This window comes from Arvicanthis niloticus, chromosome 2 (genome assembly GCF_011762505.2).
Source record: "Arvicanthis niloticus isolate mArvNil1 chromosome 2, mArvNil1.pat.X, whole genome shotgun sequence".
NCBI lineage: Eukaryota > Metazoa > Chordata > Mammalia > Rodentia > Muridae > Arvicanthis > Arvicanthis niloticus.
Window position 1 is genome coordinate 75284061 of NC_047659.1, and position 18413 is coordinate 75302473.

At 42.0% G+C, this 18413-nt stretch overlaps 1 protein-coding gene across 13 annotated transcripts in view; it reads right to left on the reverse strand.

The window, feature by feature from the left end:
• Positions 1-8217: 8217 nt before the first annotated feature.
• Positions 8218-18413, reverse strand: part of Cd44 (CD44 molecule (IN blood group)) — an 87780-nt gene continuing 77584 nt past the window's right edge. For 8 of the 13 annotated variants that reach the window (XM_034494014.2, XM_076929342.1, XM_034494006.2 and 5 more), the window contains one exon: positions 8218-11263. In XM_034494014.2, the coding sequence (XP_034349905.1) occupies positions 11059-11263 (205 nt within the window). In that variant the 3' untranslated portion in view covers positions 8218-11058. The remainder of the gene's footprint in view (positions 11264-18413) is intronic. The other 5 variants (XM_034494011.2, XM_076929348.1, XM_076929349.1 and 2 more) reach the window with 1 other exon arrangement.

The window sequence follows — 18413 nt, forward strand, 5'->3', positions numbered from 1 at the left end:
CACCAACCTTCTTGGGAACTACAATAAAAATACTTCTGTTGAAAAAAAACTGGTTTGTTAGTTAAAAAGATGGGGAGACAGTTCAATTGATCAAAACGCTTGCTGCCACGCTAGCACAAGGACTTGAGTTTCATCCCCAGAACTCAGTAAGAAGTTTAAAAGGTAGAGCATGGTGGATCACTGGGGTTTGTTAGTTAGCCAGCCTAGCTCAATCACTGAGATCCAAGCCAGTAAGACACCCTGAATCAAAACAAAATGAAACAAGCAAACAACAACAGAAACAAAACCCCCAAATGGATGGTATCCTGAGGAACAACATCTAAGGCTAACTTCTGGACTCCACATGTACCCCCTACACAACTGTACCTTCACACCAACCCTCACAAAGAGGGTTTGGTATGTTCAAGTAAAACCAGAGTTATGTAGGAGCTCAGAGGATGTATTCTGACCCAGGCTGTTCACACAGAGCTCAGCCTGCCCCTTACTAGTGGAATGGCCATGCTTGCTGTGCCTGGATTTTCCTATCTGTAGGATGAGGATAAATGGAGCTTCATCTCAGGTGCTGAGTCTTGCTTTACTTTTCTTATTTTAATGCATGCGCTTACAGAGTACTCTTTGCTAAGCAATATTCTGAGAACTTTAAGATATCAATGTGTTTAGTTTTGATAACTCTGTAAACCACATTCTATTATCTGTATCTATTAGTCTACAGAGAAAGAAACTCAGTTTGGTATACACTCTGTTTAAGACAGTGCCTGAAAGATAACCAGTGCCCAGGGTCATCCGTCATAGGTAAGAATCTTTCTTTGTATCTTCCTTAGAAAAGTCACTTGACTACTATTGTTTGTATTCCTCAGATAAGGATGTGTCCAAATAGACCCAAAAATCTCTAGAAATTAGCAGATAGTAGGTAAATGACAGTCGTGCTGGAACTTATTGTCTCCTTTCCCCCATGATCTGTGAATCCTTTAACAATACAAGATGCTGATTAAACAAGAACATGGAACATTAGTTGCACTCTGAACTTTTCAGCCCAGACTACTCCAAAACACCGCTTTTCCACACAAGCCTTTAGTGAAAGGATCCCCACTTTTACCCTCTTTCTTCTTTCTAGATTTGCCTCGAGGATTCAAGGATTAAAATCAGGTAGCATTCAACTTCCACAAAGATCAAAAGAGGTTTTTGAGATGTCCACTAGGGGGCACATTATCAACAGGCCAGAGATTGCCAACAAGATGGCCTAAAACCACAAAGAAATGACAGTTTCTAGGAAGTATATGAACCCAGGTGTCAGGGATTTTTTTTTTTCTTCTCATTCAGTGAGCCTCCAGGACTGGGTTACACTAAGAAAGACCCCAGGATCACCAGTGGCTTTGCAAACTCGGGCTTTGTATTTCTGAGCTTCAGTGGCCCCCGAACCCTGGCTTCAAACAGAAGAGAAGCCAAGAGCAGCTAATCTACCCTGCCCCAGAAATTCATCTTGTAAACCCCACTGCTTTATAGCTATGTGATTTATGTAGCTACTGTGTTTACAAATGAGACTTAATAAACAACTGTTATCTAAGTGCTCCCGAATAACTGTTTTGATCCCTCCCTTCTTTTCATGCTTTTTCTTTAATCTTTCCAACATCTTTCTCTGGATATTCTCTCCAGTTCAAGCGATGGGGAGGGGTAAGTAAAAAGCAAAGCTCTCAAGAACTCCAATGACTTAAGCAGAAATCTGAATTGCCGTCAAGTCTCCAACTACTCAAAACCTGCCTCTCCACTTCTAAGCTGATGAGTTCCAAATTGGCTGCCTAGGTTCTGAGGAAGCTGGGCCCTGGAAAGGAGTACCCATTCTCTCCTCTCTACATCCAGAGGACACCAAGCTTTGGCAAGGCCTTTGTGTAATAAAATAAAAAACAGTAACAAACCTGCCTATTTCCACACTCCCCAGAAAACAGAAGGGGTCCCTGTTTCTTCTCTGATGGTTATTAGAGTATCTGAGTGAGAGGACTAGAGTTTCAGCATTTCTGTTCTTAGAAGGCTTTAAGAGGGGTCCCAACGACTCTTGGAATATCTTTAACTTCCCTTCCATTAGTGATCAATATTCTACCAGCTCCCTGCTGTATAGTACACAACAGTGCTGTTGATAGTGTCAGGAATGAGGAACAGAAAAGCCATATGCATCTATGAAATTCTGTCTTCTTGTCTCATTCAATTTCCCAGGTATCTCTCTGATAGACACGACTATTTCCATCTTACAGATGAGAAAATGAAGACACATCATTGCTAAATTACTTAAGATGCACATAAGTAAACAAAAGAATGCCAAAGGTGGGTTTGAACCCAAGGTCTGACTTTAAAGACTTTAAAGCTAAAACTAGATGTAGCTGCTTTTCCTGGAGTTTTTGCCATTTCTCCTCCAGGAGTTGGGATGGAGAAAATGGTTTGGATGAAACTGCTGGAAAACAGCAGTCACCACGTGATGAGGTCAGCAGTCTGGAAGCCTGAAGGGGGTGGGAAGGAGGAGGCGGGAGTTGGGGAGTCCTAACAAGCAAACAAAATACTGGTGTTGAAGACTAGATGTCAGCAGAGGAAAGAAGTGGGGCCCGAGGCCAGGGTGCTGGATCAGACTTCCTTATTCTATGACCCTTTGCGTGGGCCATGATGGCACAACTCCCCACACTTCCACATGACCTGATCCTTCACCTTCCAATAAATGCAGCATCCACGAGGTGTTTATGGGTTTCTAAATAAACTCTTTTGTCCAGGTAGCCTACATGGTGCATATCTTCACTTATGCTTCTGGAAAACTCTTTTGACTCCCACAGAGAGCTCTGGAGGGCTGGCCTGGCTTACAAGGTTTGAAAATAATCTCTTAATATCAACAAACTCAAGTTAGCAAACTTATGACAATAGGCCGTGAGACAGGGGATGTCAGAACTTCAGTATAACTATGCCACCTTCTACTTGGGTGGTTTGGAGACTACAATATACTTCTCTGTGTTCCTAGCTGACTCATCCATTAAAAATGGGATGAGAATTTCTTCATCGCTGGTTGAATGTATAAACACAGACATTCATTAAGTGATCAGTAGTAGATAGTAACTTTGGAGGCCATAATTGAGCTGGGACATTTGTCCCCATTTGGAGGTAGAAACACAAAGTCTGTTCTCAAGAAGTCTGCCAAAGTGGAAGAGACAAGACAATGGGGAAATTGATAAGATTGAACTATCCTAGTGACATGTGGAGAAGGTCAAGGTAGTGCTAGGGAGGGGGAGTGGGCTCAGTTTGAGTAAAGGTGGGGTGAGACGCTTCCTGAGGATGACATCAAAGCCACAGGTTGGTGCCCAATTTTGGTTAATGTGTAGCCACAGCTTGGATAGCTGATATTCCATCAAGGATACCAAATGTTTGCTTTGGTGACTCCTTGCTCTTAGGTCTTGCTTTGAAAACAAAAGCTCTTCTGTGAGAATCAATGAGCTTCCCTCACAAGGTGCCTTGGATTCCGAAATAATCTGGATATAGTCACCCTAAGTTAATAACCACACAATTAGGGTCAGAGTTCAGGAAACTGCAAGGGATGGGGAAGGGAGAAACTAAAGAACTAAGCGTAAATGTTGACATGGCAGGTGGGAATTCATGTGTGCATGTGTTGTGTATGTGTGTTTGTGTGTCTGTGGATGTAGTGCACTCATGCATGTGTGTGCATGTGTGTGCTTGTGTGTGTGTTTATGTGTCTATATGTCTGTGTCTGTGTGTTTGTATTATATGAATGTGTTCCTATGGCTGTGTGCACCTGTGGGAAGACCAGAGATTGATTTCAAGGTTCTTGACATCCCTGATTGTTCTCCACCTTGATTTTTGAGACAGGGTCTTTCACTGAACATGGAAGTCTATTAAGCTAGGCTATCTGACCAATGAGCTCCAGATATCTGCCTGTACTGATGTTACAAAGGTTGGGGCACCAAGGCATGTGACTATTTACTTGGATGCTGGAGATGTGGTCTGAGGCAGGTCCTTGTGCCTGAACAGCAAATGGTTTATTGACTGAACCATCTCTCCAGCACTGGAATTAACATTTTTGAGAACCTATAACATACCAGACAACACTAAGAACCTTGCCTAATACTGTAGCTATGGACAGTTTTCCTGCCCACTCTTTATTGCACGTGATAAACTACAACTCCAATTATTTAAGAAAATGTGAGCAGGACCAGACTACTAAGTAGGTGAAAGAACCAATATTAAAAAAAAAACCCAGCTTTTAGACCTGACTTCAATGCTCATGATCTTCGTAGTACTCTGGACACTCTCCCAAACACATACACTTACATGTGGCTGCTCCTTCTTTTCCAATAGTATGGCATTTATGAAGTTGTTCATGGTTTTCCATGCTAATGGTACTGCCAACATGGCCTGAATGGTGTTTCTTAAACATTAACATCAGAGGTACCCTTAAGCCATGAAAATCTTTCAACACACCTACTATAAACTGGTTGTACTAAAATCCCTTGTAATTGGTCTCCTCCTGCTTCATTCTTTGGAAGGTATCTTTGTAGCTCTTCCCACTGGGAGACAGAATCAATCTCTCTCTCTCTCTCTCTCTCTCTCTCTCTCTCTCTCTCTCTCTCTCCTTTAAATCTGAGCTGCTCTTGGGTTTGGGTTTGGGTTTGGGTTTGGGTTTGGGTTTGGGTTTGGCCAAAGTAATATGGTGGAGTCATACAAAACTAGTTCTGGGCTTTGACCACCAGAAGCTATGTAAGCATTCATTTCCTTTTTAGGTCTCTGCCAGGCCTACACAAGCCAGCTGGTAGCACATGAGATATATATGGAAACAATCTCTTGGCATCCAAGATGAAACCAACCTAGATCAGGCAGCATCTCTCCAAGAAGTCTATCAACAACATAAACATGAATGACTCAACTGAGCCAGCCCAGATCGGCAGAGGCCCTGAATCAGTCTTCAGACTTGGGAGAAATAAGTAAATGTTTGTTATTTTAAGCATCTAATTTTAGAGCTCATCTTACCACATCAGCAGTTAGCTGATACAAGCAAAATGTGAATTCCTTTTTAATTAGGAGCCAACAGAGGCAAAACATGTATTCACTCCATTTTTAGTCTGTTCTCTAATGAGGACTGATTTCCCTCTAGATTGGATGGATCATCTTCCCCTGGGATCTCCTTCTACCATTTTAAGAATCCTCTTTATTTCTTTACCCTCACATCTTTCTTTGCTTGGTAACATTTTCTTTGCTAGGTAGAATGCATCCTTTGGGGGTTGCCTGAAAATTAGTGAATGGGCTTGGATACTGTGCATATCTGAAATTCTCCTCTTACCCTTAATTTGTATCATAACTCAATCAAGAGTCTAGCCTGGAAATAATTCCCTTCACATTTTCTTTATGTGTAGTTAAATGAGTTTACTTTAACACAGGCTAAGCAAAACACCTTTATGAGGTTAATTTAGTTCAAGGTAGAACTTCCAATGTTGTATTCTTGAAGGCCTACTATTTACTGTTACAGTTCTAGGGGCCCTTGATTTGAGAAGGGTTCTACAGGTGCATAGGTTTTACTACTCGGCCAGGCTTAGTGTGATCTGAGGGTTGTAAGTTATTTTTCTTGGAAATACCCAAGTCTCTGGGAAGGTCTTTTGAGTGCACATTGTATTTAGCAAGCTTCCTCAAGGCAGGAAACTTTCATCCTACCTCGTCTCTTGGCCTTCTTTCTTCAAAGGTGATGAGTGAGGAGTCTGATTCTATGCTAATTCTTTCCTGGCTTATTTGGTTGGTTTTATTTTTGAGATGGTGTCTTTCTATGTAACTGAGGCTGGCCTATCAGACTTATGATCTTCCTACCTATTTTGAATCCTGAGATTATGAGTACACACTATCTTATACAGATCAACAGAGTTATGTTTAGGCCCTAGTTTGACTCCTGGTTCTATAAATAATGCTCTTTCTTTCTAGAAAATACAGGATCATCTCTTGCCCCAGAATGTTAAGAAATTTAAAGACAATAGGACTTGATATGGTATTGTCTTTTACTAAACATGTTCTTGGTCTCTAGTCAGATATTCATATTCACAAACTGTGAGGCATTTCTTGTTTTGCCTCTTAGATGATCTCCACTCTCCATTGCCATAGTTGTCTCTTTCTGTGTTTTCTTGTGATTTGCATGTTAGATTTCCTAACAGAGCTGTCTTGGGGATGCCCATCTTTCTGTTTACATTTGTCTGTTGCTGCCTTTGTAATGACATTTCTTCAAGATTATCTTACAAACCTTCTCTTGGGCTTATTTTTAAAATCATATATGCTTTAGTCCTTGTATTTTGATGCTAGGTGCTTTTTGCAAGGATTTAGTACCTATGTCTCTTATTAATGTACAAAGTGAGGCATAGAGAACTGGGTGTCTGATGGGGTCTGATGCGTGATTCTTACTGAACAGTCCCTGACAGTTTCCCTGGGGCACTATCATATGAGTATCTTCAGACATTTTTCCTGGCTTATAGAATTCCCTAGAAAGGTTGAACTTCTTGAAGGAAGCAGGACTCTCTGCCAGTGTTCTGAGAGCCAAAGAGAGAGAGAGAGAAAGCCAGGGGATTTGAACATTTTCATATGTACAGCTTCAGTGTGTGTGTGAGAGATTTATATTGTTAACTGTTGACCTTAACTACTTCACCTTCTCCAGATGATAGATAGAATCTGCTTCTCTGTGGGGACTGTGAAAGGGCCATAAACTAGGCTGCATATAGCAGGGGTGGGGCCTGAGGTTCCAACTGCCTCTTACAAAGACTCTAAGCTCCTCCATCACTTTCAGAATAGCTGATTTCAGAGCTTTTGTGGCATTCAACTGGTAAGTTTATTTTTCAACTCCCCCAACAACTGAATTGGGATTGAACATTTCCAAAATAACCATGATCTTCCATCTTCAAAGCTGTTGCTGTTGTTTCATTTCTTCTTCCAAGATCCTTTTGAGAACAGCTATTTCTGTATTGTATTTTTGTTTAAGAGGGAGTCTTGTATATCCTAGCTGCACCTACTTTCACTATGTGTCCAAGAATGACCTTGAACTTTTGATCCGACAGTTCAAATTCGGGGATCGGCATGCACAACCAAACCAATATATGTAGTGCCAGGAATGAAACCTTGGCCTCTGTGTATGCCCGGCAAGCTATCTCTCAACTAACCAGCCATATTGGAGAGCTTTGAGTTTGATTTAAAGACCCCCTACTACCTCTTCATTGCGGTTAAGAAGCTTTCTGATGGACTAAATCTATGTTTCCTGCTCTCTTAAGCTGAGGGACCCAAGGCAGCTCTAGGCATTATAGGAAGCCACACTTTACAGCATCAGACTCACTTTAGATGGCTCTGAACCACAGATCTCCTGTGGGAAAGTCAAATATCCTCAACACTGGCTTCAAGTATGGAAGTTTGTACAGATGTTTGTTTGTTTGTTTGTTTGTTTTTCCTTAATGGAAATAAAAGAGGCAACTCTGGTGGTGGTATATGCTTGTAATCCCAGCACTTAGGGGGTAGAGGCAGGGTGATGGGAGATGGGATTCTAGGGCTGGGGAAATGACTCAGTGGTTACAATGCAAATGTGCAGAGTGGAGAACAGATTCCCCGAACCCATGTAAAATGTTGGGTGAGCATGGTGATTTACCTGTAAACCCAAGAGCAAGCTGGCTAGCAAGACCAGCCATATTGGAGAGCTTTGAGTTTGATATAAAGACCCTGCCTCTTTATTAGAGCCATCCTTATTATTAAAGAATAAGGAGAAAGAGACATCAAAGATGACTTCCAATATCAACTCAGGCTTCAACATGCATGTCCACTCCTGTATGTGTTTCTATGTACATGCAAACACTCCCCCACACACACACACGAGAGAGAGAGAGAGAGAGAGAGAGAGAGAGAGAGAGAGAGAGAGAGAGAGAGAGAGAGGAAAGAAAGGGCTCTAGGTCATTTTCAGCTACATAGTGAGTTCAGTAGCAGCCTAAGCTGTATGAGATCCAGTTTCAAACAAACAAAGAAACACACACACACACACACACACACACACACAAAAAAAAACCACAAAAGAAAAATAAGGGGTGGGGAGAGAAAAGAAGAAAACAAAACAAAAGATCATGATGCCAGCTGCCTCTGATTTCTTCCATATTATTCAGACATCCAGACAATTACCTTATACCCCTCTCCACTTTCCAGACCCTTCACAGCAGAGACCCTGGGTTCCATTTCTTATGACCTTTTAATGTTTTCCAGTACACACTTTCAACTGGGTAATATACACATCATGTTTTCCTCATTATTATTAGTCAGTCAATAAATATACAAAAACTAGAAAAGGATAGGGTTGTCTCTGAAAAATCAAAAGAACAATAGAAATACTCATTGTACATACTTAGCAATTGGCTATGTTTGAAAAGTCAACACATAGGACTTACACAAAGACACAGGACATCATAGTGGGCAATCCCTGTTCTTATGAACATTTTACTTTTCCAAAGAAGGTGTCTGTTTTTTCTACTTTGCTGTGACAGACTTGGATGGATGTTAGCTAAAAAGCCACTTCTTGGTATTATGGATGTCAATATAAAGCTTTTTAAATGTTCTTCTGGAAACATCCATTTTATCTAGCTAAAACATACAAAATATACACATGAAAGTATCTTTCACCTCATTTGATTTTCACCCAAGGCAAACCAAAGGAAAGCCTTCATGATACATGGAAGATTTATAATTGATGGTAAAAGAACACTATAAGTGCTCCTAGTACTTTACAAAATCACTGAATTCCAGCCTGTTATTTTTATTTACAAGACCCCAGTTTAATGACTTAGCTCATATCACCTGACAACTCATTGGTAGGAGTAACGCAAAGTCAGATTGTGCTACCAGAATCATCACCACTGTGGCAAACAATATCCTACTACAACCCAACTAGTGGACATTTCTAGAATGGGTGGAGAATCATCTCTAGCTCTGAGTCTTGCATGACCCCTCCTTGTGCCCTCAAAGGGCATCAGGGGTCTTGGAGAGCTTGACGGCACTCTTTTATGCCCAATCCCAGAGTGGCTTGCTGCATGCAGGTTAAAGATCTCCAGGGAGCCTGTTGTGGGTGTGGTAGGCCAGGACAGCTCTAAGCACCAGGAACATTCTAATACCAGTGGAAAACAGCAAAGAATCATCTAGTGTCTATTTAAACAGGAAAACCAGGTGTCTAAATATGGAACTGGCTAATAGTATTCACAGAAAGGGGGAGAGAGAGAGAGAGAGAGAGAGAGAGAGAGAGAGAGAGAGAGAGAGAGAGAGACTGTGAAAGCCATGGCCCTGGGGAGAGCTGGGCAGGGAAGGAGGGAGGCTGGAATGTGAGTAAGGAGAGCTGAGGCTCTCAACGAGTGTCAGAAAGTCTGTGTATCTCCTTTAAACAAAACCTTCACATCCACTCTTGATATAAACTCAAACCTGACTCAGGTGCAAAACTTGTCTCCTTTTTTGTTTGTTTGTTTTATTTGAAAAAACCTACTAAACATATAAATTTAGTCAGCAGTAAAAATGGGAGCCATAGAAAGGAAGTTCCGTTTTAGAGGCAGCCTTATTTTATAGATTTAATATCTTCTACAAGATACCTAGGAAGATCCAGGAGCAATGAGATGTCCTGGCAGATGAATAAACACTTGTCCAGTATGTGGAAACTATGAGGTCAGAGGGTAACAGCATTCTCCTTTTGCTAAACCATAAACCTGCCTATCTAGTGATAAGATTCTAGTGGTGGGTAGTCTTGTGGCTTTTTGAGGGATTCTCCGGGGAACTGATTCTAAATACCAACTGGCTTGTGAAAGCATCGACAAACAGAGCTACGGAAAGAGTAGGATGGGGGTTGTACATTACACCTCCTCATTCCAGTCTACAGCTCGCTGTCCACACTTTTGTTTCTGTTGGCTTCTCCTTTTATTATAAGGTGTCACAAGTCCCCACCACACTGTTTTGTGAAATCACTAGTAACATCAGTCTCTATGAAACAGGACTGCAAAAGTTATAAGATATAAAAACTTAATGTGACCTTTAAGAAAGAGAAAAGCGTGGTCACCAAAGCACAAAAGGGACTGAAGCTCTCCTACTCTCAATTCACAGTCTTGAAGAGGAGAGAAACCCTTTGATAGCCTAAAATGAAAACAGTGCTCCTAGCCTTGATCTTCTATGAGATTCAGCTGGGTGAACCCAAGCTGGGCATAGATGCTCTAACATGAGTTTAGGAGCACATAGTGATGTGTGTGCTACAAAGACTCAGACCTTGCTAGTTTAGAAACTGAAGGATCACAGCACAACAGGTCAAGATGGAAGATGGACAGGTATTTATTATGAATCAACTTATACCCTGTTATGCTTCTGACAAAGTAACCTAAAAAAACAAAACAAAAAAAAATTTTTTTTTAAAAAGTCATTGAACAAAGGACCTCCAGGGTTTGATATTTCAAAAAACAAAGATAAATAGCTTACTAAAGATAAATAGCGTCACCCTTTGGGGATCTCTCAGAAGCATCTGAAAATTTTCCAGCAGAAGGGAGTCTATAAAGAGAGTGTGTCACCAGTACACCTGATCTCCCACCCCACTGGAAAGCAATGCCTAGAAATTGGACTGCTGGAGAGGCAATATAGACCCATTCAAATTTCCTCCCAGAGACCAATCTCTCTAAGTTCTGGGGAAAATCCTTAGCTAGTGAATGTTACCTGGGACTTTGGGTAGAGATAAGTTTCAATAGGGACCAAGAATATGCATTTGGTAGAAGCCTATGGTAGCATACCCTGGTAATGCAAGGCCTCTAGGAAGGAACTGGAAGAGTCAAATTCTTAATGGAGTATCTTTTGGACCCTCATTTCAGAAAGCAATGCTATTTTCATAGATTGGAACAAACTTTAAAAAATAAAATAAAAAAGAATAGAAAATTTTATGCTAAAAATAATCCCCAATAAAAATAATCAGTAGCACATTGCATCTGTCAAGGGTCCCAGCTCCCAGTAATGACATGTCTCCAATTGTGGTGTCTTTTCAAGTTAATGGTGTAGGCACTACACCCCAATCTTCATGTCCACACTCTGCAGATTCCGGGTCTCGTCGGCTGTCATAAACTGGTCCGGAGTCTCTGATGGTTCCTTGTTCACCAGATGTACCATTTCCTGAGACTTGCTGGCCTCCCCGTTGAGCTCACTTGGTTTCCTGTCCTCCACTGTCCCGTTGCCACTGTTGATCACCAGCTTTTTCTTCTGCCCACACCTGGTGATTTTTAAAAACATCGCATGAGAAAGGGTGCAGAAACCAACCCACCAGCCAGCCATCATCATCATGACCAGTACCACTGGGGATATCATCTCAATCAGCACTACAACTTAACATGGTCCTCCTATGTGCCCAGAACCGAGCATGGTACTTTCTCTACTTCATCTTCCCGACTCCAAAACTTCTTAAAGTGAGAGTCCCTAGTCTAGCATCAGAAGGGAACTTTTCAGATGTGGAAATTATCTATTTATTCTACTGAAGAAGAAATCAGAAAGAGCAAACATTGGGGTCCGGAATCTGAAGTTTAACAGCCTATACTTGGAGCTACTCTGGAGGCTGAGACAAGACTGGAAGATCACAAGTTCAAGGCCTTCCTGGACTACAAAAATCAAGGTCACGATCAGCCTGGATAAATCAATGAAAACCAATCTCAAAGAAGGCAAAGAGGTCTGAGGATATAGCTCAGTGGTAGAGTACTTGCCTAGTATGGATGATGCTCTAGGACAGTGGTCCCCAACCTTCCTAATGCTGCAACCCTTAAATAACAGTCTATCCTGTTGAGGTGACCTCAACTATTAAATTATTTTCATTGCTATTTCATAACTGTAATTTTGCTACTGTTGTGAATTGTAATGTAAATATCTGATATGTAGGATATCTGACATGTAACTTCCGGGAGTCATTCGACCCCTCCTCCCAAAAGGGGTTGAGACTCACATATAGAGAACGACTGCTCTAAATTCAATCTCCGGTTTATTAAAACAACAAACAATAAACCACCACACTGCAGAGGCTTCTGCTGCAGCCTTTGAGAATCAGAAGTGTGGAAATCCATAGATATTATTACACCTTAGCCCCTATAGAGTTGAAGAAACTCTCAGGGGCATGAAAATCTTTCTGAGTTAGTCAACACACAATGAAAGAGTAAGGATTCAGACCCTGATCTGTCTGACTCTGGAGCCCTGATTTTCTTTCCCCGAGCACTGCAAATGTTTGCCTCTGGAGTGGAGCATTATGGTTCTGCAGCCTCAGATAAACCATGACGACTGTGATCATAAATCATTTTGATCTGTGTACTCAAGAAAGTTCCGCTACTTCCTCTTTCAGTCAACACTGTGTTACTTTGTCAGTGTTATTGCAGCATGTATGGGGAGTAAGAAAGTAACCGTGCTCCAGAAGGATAAGGCCATATTGATTTTTCTCTCCCCAAGGTTGGGTAACTTCCATGTAGTCCTGCAATAGGACATTTGATATCAACAGAAGACAAACTATGTGTGCACTTTAAGGTTTCTTAGCAATGTGGCTCAAGATTCTAGGGCAAGAGAAGGGCTTCTATAGTATATCATGACTCTGACCTTGTCCTTGTGATTCTGATGGCACTTCCTGGCCCCTCCCAGCCTGATTCAAAGCTTCCTCTTTGTTGTAACCTGATTGTTGCTGTACATGTACCAGTTAGGTTAGGCTAATGGAAGCCAAGTCTTATGGCTTCACAGCTATGATGAGGGGAAATGGATGAACATTTATTTAATGCATGGTTAATTCTAGACAAAACACAAGAAGCTGCTATAACACTCATTACAGTGGCCATCACTTGCATTTTACAGCAATGGGAAGTGAGGGCCAGGGCACTTTTAAGGCTTGCTTGAAATCACATAAGAATGACCAAGACCATACTCAGAGTTTCAGGATTAAGTGGTTGTGCTCTGCCTGGTTCCGTCAGTGCTGGAGGTTTGGAAACAGTATGAAACTGGAACGGTTCTCTTTGCTGCTGGATATTTTAAACTCTAGAGACAAAATATCTATTATTTGTGATCATAGGCTCTTCCCGGTAAGACTGCCAAGGCCACAAACTTTAATCTCTGGTTTGGGGAAGTCAAAAATACACTGTCCCAACAGGAAGCAAATCCTATATCGTCTAGCACAAGTGTGGGGAAGGGTGGAAGGGAAGATGTTTCAACTGTGAAATAAATGGATGAGGGCTGGGAACACTGGCAAGGTCCATACAGACAGCAGGGTGTGAATGCTTAGTGCAGCTGTGTAGCCTGAAGCAACTCACTTAGCCTCAGTTTATGTGGTTGTAAACTCAGACTGTTAGGATTGTCAGCTCCACAGGATGGTGGGAATTCAATAGACAGTCTAGTGCTGCGATGTATTGTTTTTATGAATATTGTGGGTTGAACAAACTAAGGCCTCGGATAATCAGAAGAGAACCTGGAATGTAGTAAGCATTCAAGAGCAGACTGTGGTTGTTAATAGAATGGAAGCCATGTGACATGAACTTTAATGGTTTCCTTGGCTGCTTTCACTGTAACTGTCCTCACAGGAATGATGGCACCCTATAGAGACCTTTGTTCTCCTCCTTTGGGCTATTAGACCATTGGAACAAGGGACACCAAGAAATTCAAATTTCCTAAGAATATCATGCTTGGGAGAAGCAAAAGCTGAATTTTGGTGCAAGCCAGAGGGGACCTTGTCTTTGGGAAACAGATTTCACATCTTCTCCATAGCATTAAGGACTGCCATGCCAGACAGCCTGGAAACCCACACAATACGGAATCAAGTTTGGGTGGGGTCTTGTCATCACTGGAATTGCTAGCTGCACATACAGCTTATCCTGTATTCATACTTCTAGACTCTGGAGATGAATTTAGGGGAAGAATCGTCAAGGTATATCTTTATTTGCTCCTCTTCCCAACTGTCACATTGTCTACCTCCTCTTTTTCTGCTTTGCACCGACTTACCTGTTTAACTAGCCTACTGAGAATGGATAGCAAAGCCTGCTTGTTAGAGCTGCCAGAGAACAGGCTAACAACCCCAGCACACCACCTGCAGTTCTCTATGCATTGGCAAGATGCATAAAAAGCTGAAGGGGAACACTGCCTGTATTATTCTAAACTCTCAGGTTACATAGCCTGTGTTCTTAAAGGAAGCTTGCTTAACTTAACTAAGTCTCATTTGCTTATCAACAGATTGTTGAGAGGTAGGATGAAAAACAGCAGTATAAAAATATGTCTATTCATGCAGGCAGGACCAGATTGACGCTGTTCCTCTGAATCAGTCATTCTCAACTTTCCTAAGACGATAATACCCTTTAATACAGTTCCCCATGACCTTCAACCATAAAGTTATTTCTGTTACTACTTCATTACTTCACAATGTAATTTTGTTACCGTTATGAATCATAACATAAATATCTAATATGCAGGATGGTCTTAGGTAACCCCTGTGAAAGGGTCATTCAACCCCTAAAGGGGTCACAACCCAGGTTGAGAACCATTTTTTCTAAATGAAGAAACTGATTTGAAAACGTGTAACAGCAGACAGGTAGACATGTCTACTGTGCTGACCCACTGACCTCTAGATTTCTGTCTCTACTGTCTATCTATGTTCTTTCAGGAAGGTTACTTAGGATTGTCCTAAGAAACAGTGCGATATCAAGTGCTCTGGGCATTTAGTGAGCACTTTTAAGACTATTTATAAGACTATTTTGATATATTTTTTTTCCTTTCTCAGCAAAGGAGATGGGTGCTGAAGAGGTTCCTGTAAACCAGATGATGAATCCAAGAGAGATGTCCAATGCCATACTATGTCTGGCATCTTTACAGCTATGTCTGAGAGACCAGATGTCCTTACAAAATCTCATCTCATCTTTGTCTTTTCTTCCCTTCAACTGCAAGCACTACGGAACACACAGCAAATACAAGAAGGGAAATGAGCCAGCCCTGGACTTATTCTGGGAAGGGTGGGAAGACCAGGTAGGCACTGGATTCAGGTTACATACTTGTAGAGCATCCTGGAAATGATCTCTATTTAGACAACTAACTTGTCAACTGATTTTATGGCTTTTCTATCCCCCAATCCCTTCATATATTTATGAATTCTTTTTTTGCGGTGTACTAAAGATGTGCTATCCAATCTAGTAGCCACCAGCCAGATGTGGCTATTTGTTTCTTTGTTTGACCTGTTTACTTTGAAACAGGGTCTTGCTATGCAGCTAGGCTGGCTTCACTCCCATGATCCCCCAGCTTTAGCTTGCTAGGATTACAGGTGTGCACCCCCATGCCCAGTCTTACATGCAGTTAAATTTAAACAATGAACAATTTAAAATTCACTTCTTAAAATCTGCTTTAACAAATGTATCCATATGATTAATACTCTAGTTACCTCTAAGCACCCAACAGAACACTTTGCTAGGCTGCTCTTCTCTCCGATGATGTGCAGCCTGCCTGTCTCCAAACCTGTGCTATTACATGCCCTTTCTTCAGCTCATGGTATTTCTAAATAAAAAGTCTGCCTGAAGGGGAAATGTCTTACTTCTATGATAGAATGCGTCTAAAGTCACTATGATCATAGCTTGGAGAGTAGACATGGAACGTGATCACCCTGGAGGAAGTCTCATGGATAGCACTATTCTAGGATGCAGAACCAGTTCAATCGAGCACAGATCAGACAAAGCCTGACTACTACACAACAGAAGGAAAATCTTACCAAATCATGGAGATTTATGACTAGGAAAATGTTTCCTAAAAATACCATTATTCTCATGAAAGAGAAGACTGATGGGGCCTGCTCTGCACAGCCAGCATAGAATCTTTTCAGACCAGTCCTGAGTTCTGAAGCCTTCTTTGGCAAGGCCCTTGGGGCTTTTCTTCTTTCCAGACACATCAGATAAATTCTTCAAGGGGAAGGCGCCTAAGGCCTGCTACTTTTGGGCCTCATCCAATATCTACCAACACAATTGGCTCCTGATACAACTTGCTCTGATGGGGAGCACAGAAAGCTGTAATTCAGGCCCCTGGTTTCATAAAGGGCAGCAGGGAAAGCTGGTTTGGATCATGTCAAGGGTGGGAAAGGCTGAGGAAATCATGGAGCACCCCGCCATCAGTGTCATTTCAAAAAATGATTGTTTTTATTTTATGGGTGCTTTGCCTGCATGTATGTATGTGTACCACATGTTTGCCAGGTACCCTCAAAGTCCACAGGAAGGTGGTAGTAGATCCATGGACCTAGAGTTACAGGTGGTTATCAGCCACCATGTGGGTGCTGGGAACTGGACAAGGGTCCTCCTCAAGGGCAGGCAGTGCTTATATTGCTGAGCCATCTCTTGGAAAGCCCTCCCCATCAGGATATTCAGATGCTGTGACTCTCAGAAAACTTTGCAATAGAAGCGCTGGGAGTTAGTATCTGTGGCTAAGGCCACCTCTAGTTCAATGAGCACTAAGGGTGTCCTCAATGACAGCTGTGTGTTTGTGTGTGTGTGTGTGTGTGTGTGTGTGTGTGCACTCATGCATACATTTAGGTTCATCAGCTCCTGGGCACATGTGAGCATGGAGGCCAAAGGTCAATGTTGTGTCTCTTTCTGAGTCACTCTCCATCTCTTTTATTGAGACAGATTTTTCCTCACTGAACCTGGAGCTCACCAATTTCACTAGACTGGCCAGCAAGCTCCAGGGAGAGACTCTTGTCTCTGCCTCCCCAGTGCTGGGATTATGAGGTCACACCATCATGAACAGCTTTTTATGTGGGTTCCGGGGACATGAATCTCAGGCCCTCATTTTTGCACAGCAATACATTACAGAACTGTCTTCCCAGCTGTCAGCTGGTTAGGCAGCTATACATCAAACCTCAAGACTGTTTTAGAGAACAGACATGCTCTTCATTTTCTCTACTTCCTCATTAATGCTAACAGCTGTAGATGCCTGCCAAAAAATGCTTATTGAATAAATGAATCCCCTCTGGACCAAACTTTCTTTGATGAAAATAGGGTTCCATATCTTTCTTAAATGTGGTGCTCAAAGCAGAAAGGCTCCTGCCTTCTAATGGGATTAGAGATGGGCTATTAGCCTTAGGAACACAGCACACATTAAGGGGCCCATTCAGTCCTTAACCACTTTTCAGCAGTGTGGCAAATCTGTTTTCAATTATCAAATCAGGACACAGTAATTTATGGAGTCCACGAAGCTGCTTTCCTGGTGAGAGGCTGGCTCAGCCAGCTTTTGCCTGTCCCTGTTTGCAGGTTGCTAGGGTGATGGCTGGCCTAAGGACAAGAGGAGAGGAGGCCATGAGGTCCTTTCTCTGCTGCTGAGGAGACAGGGAGCCATGAGGGATAAGATGCTACAATATGCAGATTCCAACTGCTCTCCAGGACAGCTGAGATGCTGAAGGATGGGCCCCCATGCCAACAGCATCTGGGACATCTCCATGGTGACATCTGCAAAACTTATGGACTGTACATGTGACACATTCTAGGGCCTAAAATCAAAGGCTGATTTCAAACAAAAGGAAATTCATATTTAATTGAGCAAAAATAATCCAAGAGAAAACAGGGAGGTCAAGAGGAAGAATAAAAGCTCTTTGAAGGGCTTCTCCAGCTCCTGCTTCCCCAGCTCCCGTATTTGCTTACATCTAATCGGAGGAGCCCATAGAAGGGCTCTCAGATTTTCCCCAGTTTTTGTTCCATGGGTGGTCAGCACTCATGACTAATATTTTTCTTATCCCCTCAAAGGCATAGGTGGCAGCACCATGATTTGAGTGAGCACTTTCATGAATTCTAAGCACCGTAGAACAGTGCTGTTTGGTTTCTGCAGATGATGAGAAACCCTTCAGAGACTGTGCAGGGCACTGGAAATCATTGCATATTGTTTCTGAACAGCAACAACAAAGTGTATCATTCTCTCCTGACTTCTCAGAATCTGAAGCATTTGGGGCCTGCGAGGTGATTTAGAGGCACAGCCAAGGCAGCCCAGTTAAGCAAGAAGACTTCAACCTTCCAAGAGGCAATCCCAAGGGATATTTACAAAAAGCTTAATGTCTGAAGCAGACATTTAGGAAAACAATGAATCTTTAAAACGTCTGGGAAGGAATTTAGACTTATAGGGTCTTTTGGTTTTTTGATTTTTGTTTTTTGTTTTGTTTTGTTTTTTTGAGTGCCCTGGCTTAAAGTTCCCATCTTTTGATGCTAGAGTTACTGTTGTCCTCCATTTCATCTTGGGTAGCACTCTAGTGAGAGGCTGATTATAATTAGTTAAATATGCATACTATGTACATGACTCTCAGAATACAGAGCCTTTGCTACTATGGGAGAGAGAGGGTTCCAGGATGTGAAGACAGCCCATTGCCCTTTCTTTGGTACTAAACAGATTCTCTA